Raw genomic sequence first — 17,624 nt, 5'->3', positions numbered from 1 at the left:
CTGTCTCCCTGTCTCCCTGTCTCCCTGTCTCCCTGTCTCCCTGTCTCCCTGTCTCCCTGTCTCCCTGTCTCCCTGTCTCCCTGTCTCCCTGTCTCCCTGTCTCCCTGTCTCCCTGTCTCCCTGTCTCCCTGTCTCCCTGTCTCCCTGTTCAATCTCTTATCACTAAAAACTGCATCTGTACAGCCTCTTTGTTCCAAATTGTAACTTAAATTAACTACTTTTTATCAAATAGTTGTTTGATGTTGCCGTGGATTATCAGGTTATCTGCTCTTCAAAGCTGTAGTCAGCCTTTAAAGCATTTGTTTTAAAACAGCTTTTCTCATTTCACCTCAGATTCTTAAAAAGGACAAAATAATGAGACCCAGTCCTGATAATGTGAATTTTCTACAGGGATTTGAAGCTTCTGATTTTCAAGGATTTGCTTTCCCCTACGTTTGTTTTTGGAATTTCTTTTGGTAGTTTCATTGAAGCTTGCAGCTGATAACCATTTGACCATTGTATCAACTGTCCATATTCCTGCTCTTTTCTCATAGCGTTTTTTAAGTGCTTGGAAAGAAAAATCTGTTTGCATATATTACTTTTCTAATGCTCTGGGGTTGTTTTTTTTACTTGAGTTACAGACGTGGCTGGTGAGGTGAGCATTTGTGGTACATCCCTGATTGTCCGTGAACTTAACTGCTGAATTACTTCAGAAGATAGTAGAAAGTCAACCACTTTACTGTGATTTCATGGAGTCAAATGTAGGGAGAACATGTAAGGATGGCAGGTGTCCTTACCTAAAGGACATAAGTGAACCAGCTGGAATTTTAGGACAATTGATAATTTCATGGGTACCTTTGCTGAGGCAAGCTTTCAATGCCAGAATTATTAATTTACTTCCATTCATGACTCTCTGTTGTGGTGGGATTTGACCTTGTGCCTCTGGTGCTGCCATGGATTACAAACCAACAATCATATCATTTATGAACAGGATTGGGCCATTTGGCCTCTTGAGCTTTCTTTGACATTTAATGAGAATTTTGCTGATCTGATTGTAACCCCACCTTCATAATTCCACTTAGCCCTGATAAACTTTCAACCCCTTTCTTACCAAGAATTATCCATCTCTGCCTGAAAGAAAAAGTTTGAAGACAGTTTCCGCTGGAGTTTGACGAAGTGTGTTCCAAGAACTTGACCCTAAAAGAGAAATTAGAGCTTCATCTCTATCTTAAATGGATGATCCCTTATTTTTAAAAGGAGACTCAAAATTCTAGATTCCCACATAATTCTGGCCAGCCTATTGAGGATCTTGAGTGTGTTTCAGTCAAATCATATGTTGTTTTTCTAAACTCCATTGGGTACAAGCCTGATCTGTCCAACCTTTTCTCCTAAGCCAACCCATCTATTCCAGGCAATACTAGTCCAGTGAAACTACAACTATCACTGTGTCCCATTGACAGTATAAATAGAGTCCAAAATCCATGCCACTGTGTCCCCTCCCTCCTATCCTAACAACCATCTGTTTAAAAACAACGGCCAAACCCCTCCCTCTATTGCTTGAGCATTATTCTTAAATGTCCGACCTCCATTTGAATAGAAGCTAATTTTTAGGATGTAGCCAGAGTTTGGTGTGAGTTGTGATTGACGTGTGTTGCCTGATGTGGTTCTAGAAGCAGGTTTGATAACTTTGAAAGGGAATTGGATCAATACTTGAAGCGGCAACATGTATAGGGCTCTGGATAAAGAGCAGGGAAACTGGATTAATGGTTACACAGAGCTGGTACAGGCCAGATTGCTCCTCTAAGAATCTGATACTACAAATCCGTTTCATCAGTACTGCTAAATTTTAATCTAATGGATGTCTTGGTTACTGTTGTTCAGATTTATAGAGCTACAATTTCTTTCATCTCCCCTTGTGATTCACATGTCCTGATATTTTAATGAAACTCTGTATACACACTCCCAGGTCTTGACAACTTTCTTGCATAAGGCACCCAGAACCTCTCACAGTTATATAACTGTTGATTACCCTGTCAGTAGATATGTATTTTAGATAGCATATTTATTTCAATTCTGTAGTTCTAGTTACAAGATGTACCATTCCACTTATGTATTTGACATCCTTAACAACATGTAAAGGGAAGTATATTAAATATTCAGCCATTAAGGTCACGAGGGGAGAATAAATAACTTTACAAGGGGTACAAGATCTGCAGTATTAAATGTTTCCTCTCTGGATGTTGTACCTCTCTGGATTTTGTACCTTTGCTCAGAGTGATCAAAACTAACCAGAGGATATTGACTTGCATGACTGGCAAACTTGAAATGTGACATTCTTAATTTGTTTGCATGCCAACTGTTCCACCTATTTAGCTGCAGGGTTATCCTGGACAACAGTGTGCTTCGAAAGGTCACTGCTTAATCCATGAAAACATTGAGATCTGCTGAATACGTAGTGCATGGCTGATAATGCTTGGGGAGCAGCTGCTTGTTGCACAACTGAAATAGAATCACAAGACCTGCCTGACTGACAGATCTGTTAAGTGAACATTGGCACATGATAGGCATCATTATGGTATGCAGCCAAGTTATTAACTGTGTAGAAACTTCAAGAGGATCTTAAACTTGCATTTTATTTTTACTATGTTATATTTTAAGAAAAGTTATTTTGGTGTATACAGTTACTCAAGCCCTTTGTTACCTGATTCCTTTATGATTCATTATTTTCAAGTTATTTCCTGAGCTGCAATTGTAAATAAAATTTAACAACTTAGAATAAACTTTTAATGTTAAATTATTTTGAAATACAGTTTTGTAGTTTACTACTCTCAAAACAAATTGCTTTAATCTAATTATAAGAATTTGAGTGTAAAGTGTTAGGTAAGCTAATTCCTGGAAATTGCATGACAGGAAAGTTGGTGTTGCATGATCTAGATGCAACAAAGTTGACACAAGATTAGGCTGAGCACTGGCTTGTTAACCATCTAGTGACTGAATGACTAAGAATAAGCATGATATTTTAATAGATTAGCTTTAATAAAACCTAAATCAGCTTATAATACTTGGGCAAAAATTAGACCACAATCATCACCTATACTGTGGGGAAATAACACCTATTTACAAATCAAGGAACTCCTGTGTGTGTGTGAATTACTACTTAATGAATGATAAGGATTGAATAAAATAACATGATTGGTATTTTTGTGTTTTTTGGTGGGACATAGTTGTTGCTGGCTAGGCCATTGCCTAGCCAGCTTGCCGTTTCTGTGGTCTGCAGAGAAAAAGCAGAATGGTGTGTTGTTTCCCTTGTGCCAGGATCAAGGCTGTCTCAGAGAGGGTGCAGAATGTTCTCATGGGGGAGAGGGGCCAGCAAAAGGTCATTGTCCACATAGGAACCAACGACATTGGAAGGGAAAAGGTTGAGACTCTGAAGGGAGATTACAGAGAGTTGGGTAAAAATTTAAAAAGGAGGTTGTCAAGGGTAGTAATATCTGGATTACTCCCAGTGCTACGAGCTAGTAAGGGCAGAGATAGGAGGATACAGCAGATGAATGCATGGCTCAGGAGCTGGTGTATGGGAGAAGGATTCACATTTTTGGATCATTGGAATCTCTTTTGGGGTAGAATTGACTTGTACAAGAAGGACGGATTGCACCTAAATTGGAAGGTGACTAATATACTGGCAGGGAAATTTGCTAGAACTGCTTGGGAGGATTTAAACCAGTAAGGTTGGGGGGTGGGACCCAGGGAGATAGTGAGGAAAGAGATCGATCTGAGATGGGTACAGTTGAGAACAGAAGCGAGTCAAACAGTCAGGGCAGGCAGGGACAAGGTAGGACTAATAAATTAAGCTGCATTTATTTCAATGCAAGGGGCCTAACACGGAAGGCAGATGAACGCAGGGCATGGTTAGGAACATGGGGCTGGGATATCATAGCAATTACGGAAACATGGCTCAGGGATGGGCAGGACTGGCAGCTGAATGTTCCAGGATACAAATGCTACAGGAAGAATAGAAAGGGAGGCAAATGAGGGGGGAGAGTGGCATTTTTGATAAGGGATAGCATTATAGCTGTGCTGAGGGAGAATATTCCCAGAAATACATCCAGGGAAGTTATTTGGGTGGAACTGAGAAATAAGAAAGGGATGATCACCTTATTGGGATTGTATTATAGACCCCCCCCCCCCCCCCAATAGTCAGGGGAATTGAGAAACGAAATTGTAAGGAGATCTCAGCTATCTGTAAGAATAATAGGGTAGTTATGGTAGGGGATTTTAACTTTCCAAACATCGACTGGGACTGCCATAGTGTTAAAGGTTTAGATGGAGAAGAATTTCTTAAGTGTGTACAAGACAATTTTCTGAATCGGTATGTGGATGTACCTGCTAGAGAAAGGGCAAAACTTGACCTACTTTTGGGAAATAAGGCAGGGCAGGTAACTGAGGTGTCCGTGGGGGAGCACTAGTCAACATGGCTTTGTGCGTGGGAAATCATGTCTCACAAACTTGATTGAGTTTTTTGAAGAAGTAACAAAGAGGATTGATGAGGGCAGAGCAGTAGATGTGATCTATATGGACTTCAGTAAGGCGTTCGACAAGGTTCCCCATGGAAACTGATTAGCAAGGTTAGATCTCATTGAATACAGGGAGAACTAGCCATTTGGATACAGAACTGGCTCAAAGGTAGAAGACAGAGGGTGGTGGTGGAGGGTTGTTTTTCAGGCTGGAGGCCTGTGACCAGTGGAGCGCCACAAGGTTTGGTGCTGGGCCCTCTCCGTTTTGTCATTTACATATAAGATTTGAATGCGAGCATAAGAGGTACAGTTAGTAAGTTTGCAGATGACACCAAAATTGGAGGTGTAGTGGACAGTGAAGCGGGTTACCTCCGATTACAACAGGATCTGGACCAGATGGGCCAATGGGCTGAGAAGTGGCAGATGGAGTTTAACTCCGATAAATGCGAGGTGCTGCATTTTGGGAAAGCAAATCTTAGCAGGATTTATACACGTAATAGTAAGGTCCTAGGGAGTGTTGCTAGATAGGATAGTGAAGAAGGCATTTGGTATGCTTTCCTTTATTGATCACAGTATTGAGTACAGGAATTGGAGGTCATGTTGCGGCTGTACAGGAACATTGGTTAGGTCACTGTTGGAATATTGCGTGCAATTCTGGTCTCCTTCCTATCGGAAAGATGTTGTGAAACTTGAAAGGGTTCAGAAAAGATTTACAAGGAAGTTGCCAGGATTGGAGGATCTGAGCTACAGGGAGAGGCTGAACAAGCTGGGGCTGTTTTCCCTGGAGCGTCAGAGGCTGAGGGGTGACCTTATAGAGGTTTACAAAATTATGAGGGGCATGGATAGGATAAATAGACAAAGTCTTTTCCCTGGGGTCGTGGAGTCCAGAAGTAGAGGACATAGGTTTAGGGTGAGAGGGGAAAGATGTAAAAGAGACCTAAGGGGCAACCTTTTCACGCAGAGGATGGTACGTGTATGGAATGAGCTGCCAGAGGATGTGGTGGAAGCTGGTACAATTGCAACATTTAAGAGGCATTTGGATGGGTGTATGAATAGGAAGGGTTTGGAGGGATATGGGCCGGGTGCTGGCAGGTGGAACTAGATTGGGTTGGGATATCTGGTCGGCATGGACGGGTTGGACCGAAGGGTCTGTTTCCATGCTGTACATTTCTATGACCCTATGACTCATTATTTATTGTCCATGCAGATAGGAGCAACCATATTGTTTTGAATCTGGAGTCCTTTGTTGGTAAGGCTAGGTAAAATAATTTCCTTCACTTAAAAGACATTAGTGAACTAGATTTTTATTTTATGACCATTGACAATGGCTGTATGTATGCTATTCAGCTAGCTTTTTATTCCAGTATCACTTGAAGTTAAATTCAAATTTCACTATCTCTCTTGGTGGGATTTGAACCCATGTCCCCCAAAGCATTAAAGTCGTGTTCTGGTTTAGCCATAACCACTACACCACCACTTCCATGAATGATACCCAGAAAGAATTTTGGGAGGGTTTCTGCCTGACAAACCTTGACCTTTTTGAAGGAGTGAGGGGTCTTTGGGAAGTGATGTTCCATTCAATTGAAGTCTACCATAAATTCCTGTATTCGAACTTCCTATATGTTTATTTTCAGAAAGAAAGCAACTGTTTGAGGAGTAGTGGAACGTTTGGGAAATGTACTAACAAGGGTCAGAGTGGGCTCTATGTGCCTCAAAATGTTTTTGAATGGCCAATAGTATTGAATTGAGGTAAGTAGGCAAAGTGCCATACTGAAGCAGATGTATCAGTGAAAGTAGATCACTTGACTGCTCTGCTTAAAAGCAGCAAATGACCAGCCAAGGAGAATTATGTTCTCTATTACCAAGTCCGTTCATTTATCTGTGAAGGCATGCAGGGCAATTTGCAGATTTCGAAGATGCAAATTCTTTTTTTCAAGAATTTCAGGCAGTCTGGGAGCATGTTTTTCTTTAGAATAGTCTTTTTCATGTAAAAGTAAGCAATCTAAATACTTTGCTGCTTAGATGGTTAATGTTATTGAGGAATATAAAATGCTTTTTCAATTTTCAACAAACCATGTAGACCATTAGTACCCAAAAAATCTCAACAGTTGCTTTCCCAGTTTCTAACTCTTACTCCCATCCTTGTCAGCTTCACCGAGGCACTTGAACAGCTTCCATGGATTGAGCCTCAACTCATTATTGTTTAATGGAGGCAGTTGTCCCTTAACCTACCAGTTTGTATTAGATTTCTTCTTTCTCTCTTCCACAATTCAACAAGGCATAATTTCCCACCTAATGTTTAAGCTATGTAACTTTTTCTTCTCTGCTGCTCTTTAGCATGCTGCTACAGTTTCTCTGTGTTCTGCTTTACTTCAATCCTCCATCCTCCACAATGTCTTTTTCTCTTCTTGGTTCCAGATTGAAATACGCATTCCCTGTAATTGTCAATCGTCGTCTTCTACTCTTTTTCTTTTAATCGGTCTTGACCTTTTACCTTTTCACTTAATCTTATACTTTCTTTCTCTTTATTTCCCTTTTTTTTTACCAAACCATTTACTCTCTTTATCTTCCATTAATTCCGTGTCTTTCTCGCTTTCTTCTCTTTCCTCTTAGTTTATTCTCTCATTCCATTCCTTTTAAGTTTTACCATGCTGAACTTCAAATGTGACTGTTTTATTATTCTAATATACATCTACAAGAAATATTTTAATTATGTAAAAAAGCAGAAATTGAGAGAGCAACTCAGCAGATGCGACAGCATCTGTGGAGTAAAAGCATTGTTAATATTTCAAGTCCAGTGACCCTTCATCAGAATTGATGGTAGCTTGGAAACAATGCTGATGAGGGAGGTGGTAGAGTGACTGAAAAAAAAGGATGGTTGACCATAAACCAGGGAAGAAGGAAAGCAGATAAGGAGGATCATTATAAGTGAAAATGTGTCAGCCATGCTGGAGACAGCCCATATCATACAGGGCTTGGGCTGGTGGTGCGTTAACAAACTGGAGAGTGGAGTTCAGGCTCCAAATTTATTGAACTGGATATTGGATCCTGAAGGCTGCAGTGCCCCCAAGCAGGAATACATTCTTGTGTTGAGCCTCACTGGAACGCTGCGGCAGGCACAAATGTTAGCTAAGGAGCGCTGTGAAGTGGCAGGCAGTTGGAAGCTTGGGCTATTGTAACCTCTTCTACCTATTTCATATTTCATACATGGAAGAATGCATTTCCTGATTATATGTTATATGTATCTTCAGTCTAGGAAGGAACAGGCAGGTAGGTTGCTGTGTTCTGACCTAAGAGGGAACAGGAAGGCTATTTTTGAGCATAGAGGATTTGAATATTGATTCCCAGTTAATTGGTGGCAGTAAGTTTCATGCTGAATTGTTTCTGCTTGACCTTTTATTTGCTTAGAGGAATAAGGAAAGTGAGAATGTTAAATTGAAGTTGCAGACAGATGCTGTATGCTTGTCTGATTTTTCACTTTTAATTGCTAATTTGGAAAAAATAAATAAAAATATGCTTTAAATCTTGCTGCAAAAAAATTCTGTTTCCTTTTCTTATTCAATGAATATTTCTTTTGACCCTGAGTCCTTTGCATGTAGATTTGTGTCTTTAGGGCTGTTTGGTTCTCAAATATGCTTGATTTGCCTGAAGTGACTGTTCATTTGTTGCAATAAGGTAAATTAACATATCCATTAAACTTGTCAAATTTAATCAGGGAATGTGGAAAAGTTAGTATTTTTCTGTCTTTATTGGAAGTAGGTGTCTTTCCAGTTGGAACAAAATGAATGTTGGATATATCTGAGATTCTTCTCTTGATACAGCACTGAATTGTGAAACTTTTTGCAGGGAAGGATGCATTAGAATGAACTTGTGAAAATGATGTACATTTATGTTACCTTTTACAAGACATACTCATCACTCTTCCTTATGTAATGGTACCATGGAGCTCCATTTTGCTTTTACTCCTTGGAAATAACTGTTATTGAATTCTAATTCCAGATGTGAGTGAATTGAAAGAGTGTCTACATATACTTGTGAAGGAACAGCAGGCGATTGCTGCACAAGCTGCAACCACAACCCTCTCTGGGATAAGACTGAAGCAGCGATTGGCCGTCCTTGAACGATACTTCATTGCACTCAGTAGAAGTGTACTCTTGGAACATACAAATGTTAAATGGAAGAGCCTGAATCTACCCATGCCTGTTGCTGACAAGAAAAGGTATATTTCAAGTTAATATTATCCCTTTTTATCAGTAAGATTGAGACAATCCTTTCAGTTCTTTCTGCTGTCATGTTTCCCTGTACTTGCCATAGCCTTTAAATCACATTATGCTCTATTTTCTTTCTAATCTCTGTTTTTTGTTTTTGCTTTCTCTGAATGTATCTTGTCCATGAAATCCACCTCTGCTCCCTTAACTCTATTCCCTCTAATGAGCACAGAAAATGCTGGAGAAACTCAGCAGGTTTGATAGCATCTAGAGAGAGAAATAGAGCCAAGGTTTTGCATCTGCTCTGCCTCTGAAAGGAGTTGGAAGATTGGTACTTTGTAGAGGAAGAGTAATAGGGCAGATGGTACAGAGGCTCAGTGCAAAAGGCAATGGGTTGTCAATCATGGAGGGAGAAAAGAAAGATGTTTAAAAATTTGTAAATTAAGATGTAAAAGAGAATTAGTCCTTTCTACAAAGTGCATTGTAAATAAGACACAAATGTGACATGGCAGTGAGGTATAGGAAAAAGGGTGGGGGAGAGAATGTAAGGAAAATGGAGAACAGACATAATGCTGTCAATTTCTGAAGTTGTTGAACTTAATAGGGAAACCTCAAGCCTCTCAAGTTCTGCAGGGGAAATTGAGGTGGTGTTCCTCGAGCTTGTGTTGTCCTTCAGTGGAACATTGCAGTGTATCCAGAGTAGAAATGTTGGCATGTGAGTAAAGTGATTTACTGAAATGGTAAGCAATTGGGAGATCAAGATCATTTCTATGGATAGGGCGAAGGTGTTCTGCAAAGTGGTCACCCTGTCTGCATTTTAGTCTTGCTAAGGTAAAAGAAACTGCATTGTGAGCACAAATGCAGTAGACTAGATTGAAAGAAGTACAACTGAGTTGCAGCTTCACCTGACCTTGGATAGTGAGGAGAGAGGTGGTGAATGGGCGAGTGTTACACCTTATATGATTGCATGGACGAGTCAGGAAATGTGAGGAGTGATGGACAAATAGACCAGGGTGTAATGAGGGAACAGTCCCTCCACAATGGTAATGGTGGAGGAGAGAGAAAGTTGTGTTTGCTGGTTGTATTTTGTTGGTGATGGAACCCCATTGTTTTGGGAAAGAGGCGAAAGGGTGAGGGCAGAAGTGCGGGAGATGGGTTAGCTGTGGCTGAAGGCTCTGTCAACCTCAATGCTTTGGGGGAATCCTCAGCTGATGAGAAAGGAGGTCGTGTTAGAGGCAACCCAGTGGAAGGTGGCAGCATTGAAATAGACGCGATGGAGATCCTGATTCCTTCTAAATGATCATCTTGATTCTCTTCCTGTCATAAGTCATAGAGTCATGCAGCACATAAACAGGCCATTCAGTCCAACCAGTTCATGCCGAACATAATCCCAAACCAAACTAATCCCACTTGCCTGCTCCTAACCAATATCCATCCAAACCTTTCCTAATCATATTCTTTTCCAAACTTAAACATTGTAATTGTGTCCACATCCACCACTTTGCCTGGAAGTTTATTCCACAGATGTACCAGCCTTCTGTTTAAAAACAAAGAATTGCCCCATATGTCTTTTTAAAAAAATCTATCTCCTCTCACCTTAAAAATGTCCCCTCTCGTCTTGAAATCCCACATTCTTGGGGAGAGACAACTGCCATTAACTGTAATAACCTCTCATTATTTTCCAAACTTCTATCAGGTCACCTCCTTCACTCCAGTGAAAACAGTCCGGCCTATCCATCCTTTTGTTATAACTCAAACCTTCCCTACCTGGCAACACCCTGGCAAATCTCTTCTGAACCTTAATGATATCCTTTCTATAACTGGGCGACCAGAACTGGATACATTATTCCAGAAGAGGCCTCCCTAATGCCCTGTACAACCTCAAAATGATGTCACAATCCTATACTCAAAGGATTGAGCAATGAAGGCACATGTGCCAAACACCTTTTTAACCACCTGTCTATATGTGACACAAACTTCAAGAATTATGTACCTGAACCCCTAGGTTCTGCAACACTATCCGAGGTGCTACTGTTAATTATATAAACAAGACGGAATTCCAGAAAATGAAGCCAGGCGGGACCAACACCCCACGATTCTAAGGACTACCAAAAATCCATAAACCAGGAGCCCCCCTCAGACCCATAGTCTCACTACCTGGAATACCAACTTACAGACTGGCCAAAGAACTACACGCAAGACTGAAATACCTAGTAGAAGAGTCACAGAACTCCATCCACTCCACCCAGCAATTCCTAAAAATCATCTAAAACACCAAAATAGAGGAAGACGAAACAATGATCTATTTGACGTAACAGCACTGTTCACCTCCATCAACATCGACCTGGCAAAGGAAATACTTACCACACTTTTAGAAGAGGCCATCATGCACACCCCAACCACCATCAACCACATTACCAACGAAAACATCATGAAGCTAGTGGACGTGTGCCTCACCACCCACTTCACCTTCAACAACATAATCTACAAACAAACCAACGGCACACCCATGGGATCTCCGCTATCAGGATTCATAGCCGAAGCGGTAATGCAAAGACTAGAACAAACAACCCTACCAACCATCAAACCAAAAACCTGGGTCTGTTACGTAGATTACACCTTTGTCATCACAAAACGAAACAAAATAGAAGAGACATTCAACATCATCAACAACACCCTCACAGGCATAAAGTTCACCATGGAGGAAGAAACCGACAACAAACTCACATTCCTGGACGTCACAGTTGAAAGAAAGGACAACGGAGAACTACAAACCGGCGTATACAGAAAACCGACAAACACTGACCAAATACTTAACTACACCAGCAACCATCCCAACACACACAAACGAAGCTGTATCAGAACAGTATTCCAATGAGCTGTATCAGAACACTATTCTCTTCGAAAAACAGAGGTGAACCACCTGTACGATGTATTCAAGAAGAACGGATACTCAAAAAATACAATGCGCAGATTCCTCAAGAACAAACCACGACAAGCAGACCAAACACAGCCAGAAACCCGAACCACCTTACCATACATCAAAGAAGTTTCAGAAATGACAGCCAGACTACCACAACCCCTCTGAATCCTAGTAGCACACAAATCCACCAACACTCTCAAACGAAAACTAACAAACTTAAAAGACCCAGTACAACCCATGGACAAAACCAACGTCATCTACAAAATTCCATGCAAACACTGCCACAAACACTATGTAGGACAAACAGGAAGAAAGTTAGCCACCAGGGATACACGAACACCAGCTAGCCTCAAAAAGACACTACCCTCTCTCCCTCGTAACCCTACACACTGATGAAAAAACCACCAATTCGACTGGGACATCTATCCTGGGACAGGCTAAGCAAAGACATGCCAGAGAATTTCTAGAGGCCTGGCACTCCAACCACAACGTCATAAATAAACACATAGATCTAGATACCATCTATCAAGCCCTCAGAAAATGAACAGGAAATGGCATCACCACAAACCCCAGGAACCCCATCCAGGACAAACAAATAAATAGAAAGCAGGAAACAACAGCTTCGCTTCACTTGGAGGTCGCCACTGATGATGTTACCTAGCCAGGTAATGAAACGTCTGGATATCAAACCTACAGCTCAGCGAGCAAACCTACACCCTAAACCTCAACCTGAGCTACAAACCTGGCATAAGCATTACCCTTGTTTGTTGTACCAAATGCAATACCTTCCATTTATCCACATTGAGCTCTATCTGCCATTTTTCAGCCCATTGATCCATTTGGTGAAGCTTCCTTTGTCATCTTAGAAAACCTTTTTCACTGTCAACCATGCCACCAACTTTGGTTGTGGTTGACAAATAATTCTCTCCCCTATATTTCCTTCTCCCTTTCAAAAGTCATCACCTTGGTCCCGTTGGCTCTCAAGTCCTTTCAAACTATTTGCACCGTCTCCAACCTCCTTTTTTCTCTTGAGAACTCTAATGTACTGACTCATATATGTGGAGAAAGTGAGGACTGCAGATGCTGGAGATCAGAAAGTGTGGCACTGGAAAAGCACAGCAGGTCAGGCAGCATCCTGAGGAGCAGGAGAGTTAACATTTTGGGCATAAGTTTCTCATCAGGAATTTCAATGCATTTGTGGATTTTTCCAGTCTGGTTTCTCAGCCCTGACTGAGCACTGAAACATTTCTAATTCAAGTCACAAATGACATACTCTGTCTGTGACCATGGTATATTACTGCTCTTTGGACTATCTTAGTCATTGATGTGGTTGACCCCAGGGTACATTATGAAGGATATTTTCCCTGGCTGTGGGATGTAGAACCAACCACAGCGTCTAGGAAGAAAAGGCAAGCCATTTAGGACTGAATTGGAGAGGAATATCTTTGTTAAGAGGGTGGTGAATCTTTGGAATTCTAGGCCCAAGAGGGATCCTAAGCTCACTTACGAAGCAAGTTCAAGATAGAGATGAATAGATTTTTGATTACTGATGACCTAGAGTTATGGGGATAGTACAGGACTATTGCATCACAGGAGATGATCAGCCATGATCTAGATTAACTGAGCATGCCTGAGGAGCTTAATGGCTTATTCCTGCTCCTATGTTCCTATTGTGATACTCCAGTAATTTTTCTCTTTGGGGCTGCCCTTCATGGCTCCATTCTTGATTATCTGAGAATCGCCAAATCTTGTTGGCTCTTTTTCCTGGTTTGCACAATTATCTTCTGGAGTCTCCTAAGGATCTATTCCTTGCCCTCATTCCTGTTGCTTATCTGCCTACCGACTCTTGATGGCATAATCAGCAATTAGGGGGTCACCTCTCAAATATTGACAGTGTCTAAGTCCACCTTTTCACCATCTCTATTGTGATCTTGTTACTGTCTCTGTCAGTTAATCAGTCCTGGACAAGCCAGAGATTGCTCCAATTAAACACTGGGAAGAGTTAAATTGCCACAATCGCTTGTCAGCAATTCTACACCCCGTCCTGTCCACTGTACTACTTTGGCTTTTCACTAGAGGATTTGGAATATTTTTGTATTATATTTACACATAAAATGGATCAGTCAGACATTTGAGATGAGGTTGCTTCTCACCATTCTCGATTGACCTTTTGATCTTGTGTTTAAACTCTGGCCAAAATCAGTTCATGCTTATATTGGACATATGGCATCTAACTTTGGTTATTAACTTCAATTTCCACTGACTTTGTTGCCAACTCTTTATTGCCTATTTTATGCTATTGCACAAAATAAAGGTCTACTAGATTGTCTTTCTGACCTTGTTAACTTTGTGAATGGTTGAAAGTTCTACTACGCTGAAAATGTGGCTTGATGATCTTCTGCAGGTCAGTATTCGTGAACTAAATTTGCATAAGATTAATTGTAAAGACAGGTGCACATTGTAGCTTTCATTGCATTTGCACTGAAGTGGAATAGGACTGGAGTTGTTGAACAGTTAATGAACATTTTTTTAAATTGTTTGTTAGTAGATGGAAATGCATAATGTTGACTGTTTTATTTGAAAGCTTCTGTGCAAATGTGGTGGGGTATTTTCAAAGTTTTCAACAGATCTGAAACATTATGATAGTACGAGGTTCGTGTTGGCTATGGTAGATTGGGGTACGTTGCTTAAAAGGACGACATTGGAAAAGCAGAGGCAAATATTCGTAGAGCCCATGGGTGAACTGAACAATTGTTTATTCCTGTCTGGCACAAAAGTGAAATGGAAAGGTGACCAGGCCATGGCTTATAAGGGAAATTAGAAATAATATTAGATCCAAGGGAGAGGCATAGAAATTGGCCAGAAAAAAACCCCACCAGAATTGAGGAGTGGCAGTAGTTTAGAGTTCAGCAAAGAAGAACAACATGGATTGTTTAAGAAGGGGAAATAGATTATGAGGATAAGCTTGCAGGAAACATAAAATTATTGACTATTAAATTTTCAGTAATTATTTGGAGGTAAAACGATTGGGAAAACAAATGCAGGCTCCTTACAATCAGAAACTGGGGAATTTATTATGTAGGGCAAAGAAATGGCTGACCAAGCATTTATATATTTTGGTTCTATGCTCACAAAGGAGGACATAAATAACATACGAGAAATTTTGAGAAACATGGGGTTTGATGAAAGGGAGGTATTGAGGGAAATCAGATTTAGTAGGGAAATGGTGTTAAGGAAATTGATGGGATTGAAGGTCAATAAATTCTCAGGCCCTGAAAATCTACATTCCAGAAATGTTGAAGAAGTAGCTCTCAAAATAGTGGATACATTGGTGGCCATCTACCAAGTTTCTGTAGACTCTGGAACAGTTCCTAGATTGGAGGGTAGCTAATGTAACCCTCTGTATTAAAAAGGGTGGCAAAGGGATAACTGGGAATTGTACATCCATTAGCCTGATGTTGATAATAGGGAAAACGCTGGAGTCCATTACAAAATAATTTGTAGCTGAGCATTTGGAAAACACTAGTAGAATTGGACAGAATTAGCACAGATTTCCAAAAGGGAAAACGTGCTTGACTAATCTACTGGAATTCTGAGAGGGTGTAACTCGTTGAATTGATGAGAGGAACCAGTGGATGTGGTTTATTTGGACTTTTAGAAGGCTTTTGATACCCAGACACCTTCAGCTGCTTCATCAAAGATCTTCCCTTCATCAGGTTACAAATGGGCATGGTGGCTGATGATTGCACAATGTGTAGCACCATTCATGACTCCTCAGATAATGAAGCAGACCATGTTTAAATGTAACAAGACCTGAACAATGTTTAAGTTTGGGCTGATAAATGGCAAGTAGCATTCACACCACGCAAATGCCAGGCAATGATCATGTCCAATAAGAGAAAACCTAATCATCGACCCATGACATTTGATGGTGTTACCATCACTGAATAGAGCACCAACATCCTGGGAGTTACCATTGATCAGAAACTCCATATGAATACGATGGTTACAACAGCAGAGTAGAGACAAGAAATACTGTTGTGAGTAATTCACCTCCTGACTCCCCAAAGCCTGCCTGCCATCTGCAAGGCACAAGTCAGAAGTATGGAATACTCCCTTTTGCCTGGATGGGTGTAGCTCCAACAACACTCGAAGCTTGACATCATCGAGGACAAAGTAGCTCTCTGGACTGGTACTGCATCAACTCCTTACGCCATCGGCAGTCAGTAGTAACAGCGTGTACTGTCTACAAGATGCACCAGAATTCACCAAAGATTATTAGATAGCACCTCCCGAGTCCACAACCACATCCATCTGGAAGGATAAGGACAAATAATTGGAAACAACATCACCTGCAAGTTTCCCTCCAAGCTAATCATTCTCCCTTTTCCCGCCCCCCCACCATATCCCAGATCCAACCCTCCAACTCAGCACTGTACTGTTGACCTGTCATTCCTCCCCATTTCCTTCCCACCCATCTGCTCTACCCTCCCATCGACCTATCACTATTGCTCTTCATCTGCATCCACCTATTGCCGTCCCACCTACCCCCCCCCAGCCCTACCCCTACCTCCACTATCTCTCATCACCCTTCTCCCTCCACATTCCTGATGAAGGGCTTATGCCCGAAACGCTGACTTTCCTGCTCCTTGGATGCTGCCTGATCTGCTGTGCTTTTTCAGCGCCACCCTTTTCGACTTGGAGATATATTATTATGCCTTCACTGTTGCTCAGTCAAAATCCTGGAAATCTTTACCTAAGGGCATTGTGGGTCTACCTACAACATGAACTGTAGCTGTTCAAGAAGGTGGCTCACTCCCATCTTAAGGGCAGTTAGGACTGGGTAATCGATGCTGGCCAACCAGTGACGCTCATGTCCCATGCCTGAATAAAAAAAGACATAGCGAGCAGATTCATGTGCAGGAATAAGAACTTCTTGCTGCAATTATACAGGACCTTGGTGAGACCACACCTGGAATATTGTGCATAGTTTCGGTCTCTTTATCTAAGGAAGGATGTTCTTGCCATAGAGGAAATGCAGTGAAGCTTTTTCCTGCGATGGTGGGACTGATATAAGAAGACAGATTGAATCGGTTGGGATTGCATTTGCTGGAGTTCAGAAGAATGAAGGGGATCTCATAAAAATCTATAAAATTCCAACAAGACTGGACAGGCTCGCTGCAGGAATGATCTTAGTGATGTGTTTCTAGAACCCATGGTCACAAAGTAAGGTTATGGAGTAAACTATTTCAGACAGATGAGAAGCGATTGCTTCACCCAGAAAGTGGTAAGCCTCTGGAATTGACTACCACAGAAAGCAGTTGAGGCCAAAACCTTGTATGATTTCAAGGAAGAGTTGGAGATAGCACTTGGGGCGAGAAGAATCAAAGATGATTGGGGGGAAAAGCAGGAGCGGCTGCTTGAGGTTGTCAACCATGATTATAATGAGTGATGGAACTGGACTGAATGATCTACTGTCTTCTCTGTTTCTATGGTAAAAATTGGTTTGATTTTATTATTAATTAAAATTTAAACATCATTTTAAAAAACTCATTCTTAGCAATCAACAGTTAGACTTGCCTTATTCATTTGCCTTGCTTATAACAACTGAGTGCCTTCCCAGGCCACATTAATGGGCAGTTCAGATGCAGTTACGTTAAGGTGAGACTGGAACCTGATTGTCAACCCGAAAGGAAGCAGTTACAACGTATTTGAATCTCAACTTCTTTTCAGTAAGATAGCAAGAAGATAATAAAAGCAAGTTATAAGTAAACTTTAAGGAAGAACATTGAGTTTTAATTGAGAAGTAGATCAATGAAGTAAAGTAAATACTGTTTTTGCGTAACTAGTCTGACTAATGTATGTTTAAAAACTGGTTATAAGTCCTCTTTCTGTCTCTATGTAGCAGTACATTTTAAAGAACAGAAGAATCCAAGTTCGCTTTTTCAGTATGTTCATGAGCTGGTATCATTTGGGATGTAACAGTTTACCAAAGTGGCA

The 17,624-nt window shown here is 41.0% G+C and overlaps 1 protein-coding gene across 5 annotated transcripts in view; it reads left to right on the top strand.

Annotated features, from left to right (window-relative positions):
• The window catches only part of herc2 (HECT and RLD domain containing E3 ubiquitin protein ligase 2), a 245,126-nt gene that overhangs the window by 35,844 nt on the left and 191,658 nt on the right, over positions 1–17,624 (top strand). For all 5 annotated transcript variants that reach the window (XM_087988361.1, XM_087988362.1, XM_087988360.1 and 2 more), the window contains exon 4: positions 8,493–8,712. In XM_087988361.1, coding sequence (XP_087844487.1) covers positions 8,493–8,712 — 220 coding nt within the window. The remainder of the gene's footprint in view (positions 1–8,492; positions 8,713–17,624) is intronic.

Source organism: Chiloscyllium plagiosum, unplaced genomic scaffold (genome assembly GCF_037043375.1).
Source record: "Chiloscyllium plagiosum isolate Xiang-an unplaced genomic scaffold, Cpla_swu_hap1 HiC_scaffold_6, whole genome shotgun sequence".
Classification (NCBI taxonomy): domain Eukaryota; kingdom Metazoa; phylum Chordata; class Chondrichthyes; order Orectolobiformes; family Hemiscylliidae; genus Chiloscyllium; species Chiloscyllium plagiosum.
Note: the sequence above shows the minus strand (reverse complement) of the source record. Positions and strands in the feature narration are given on the sequence as shown.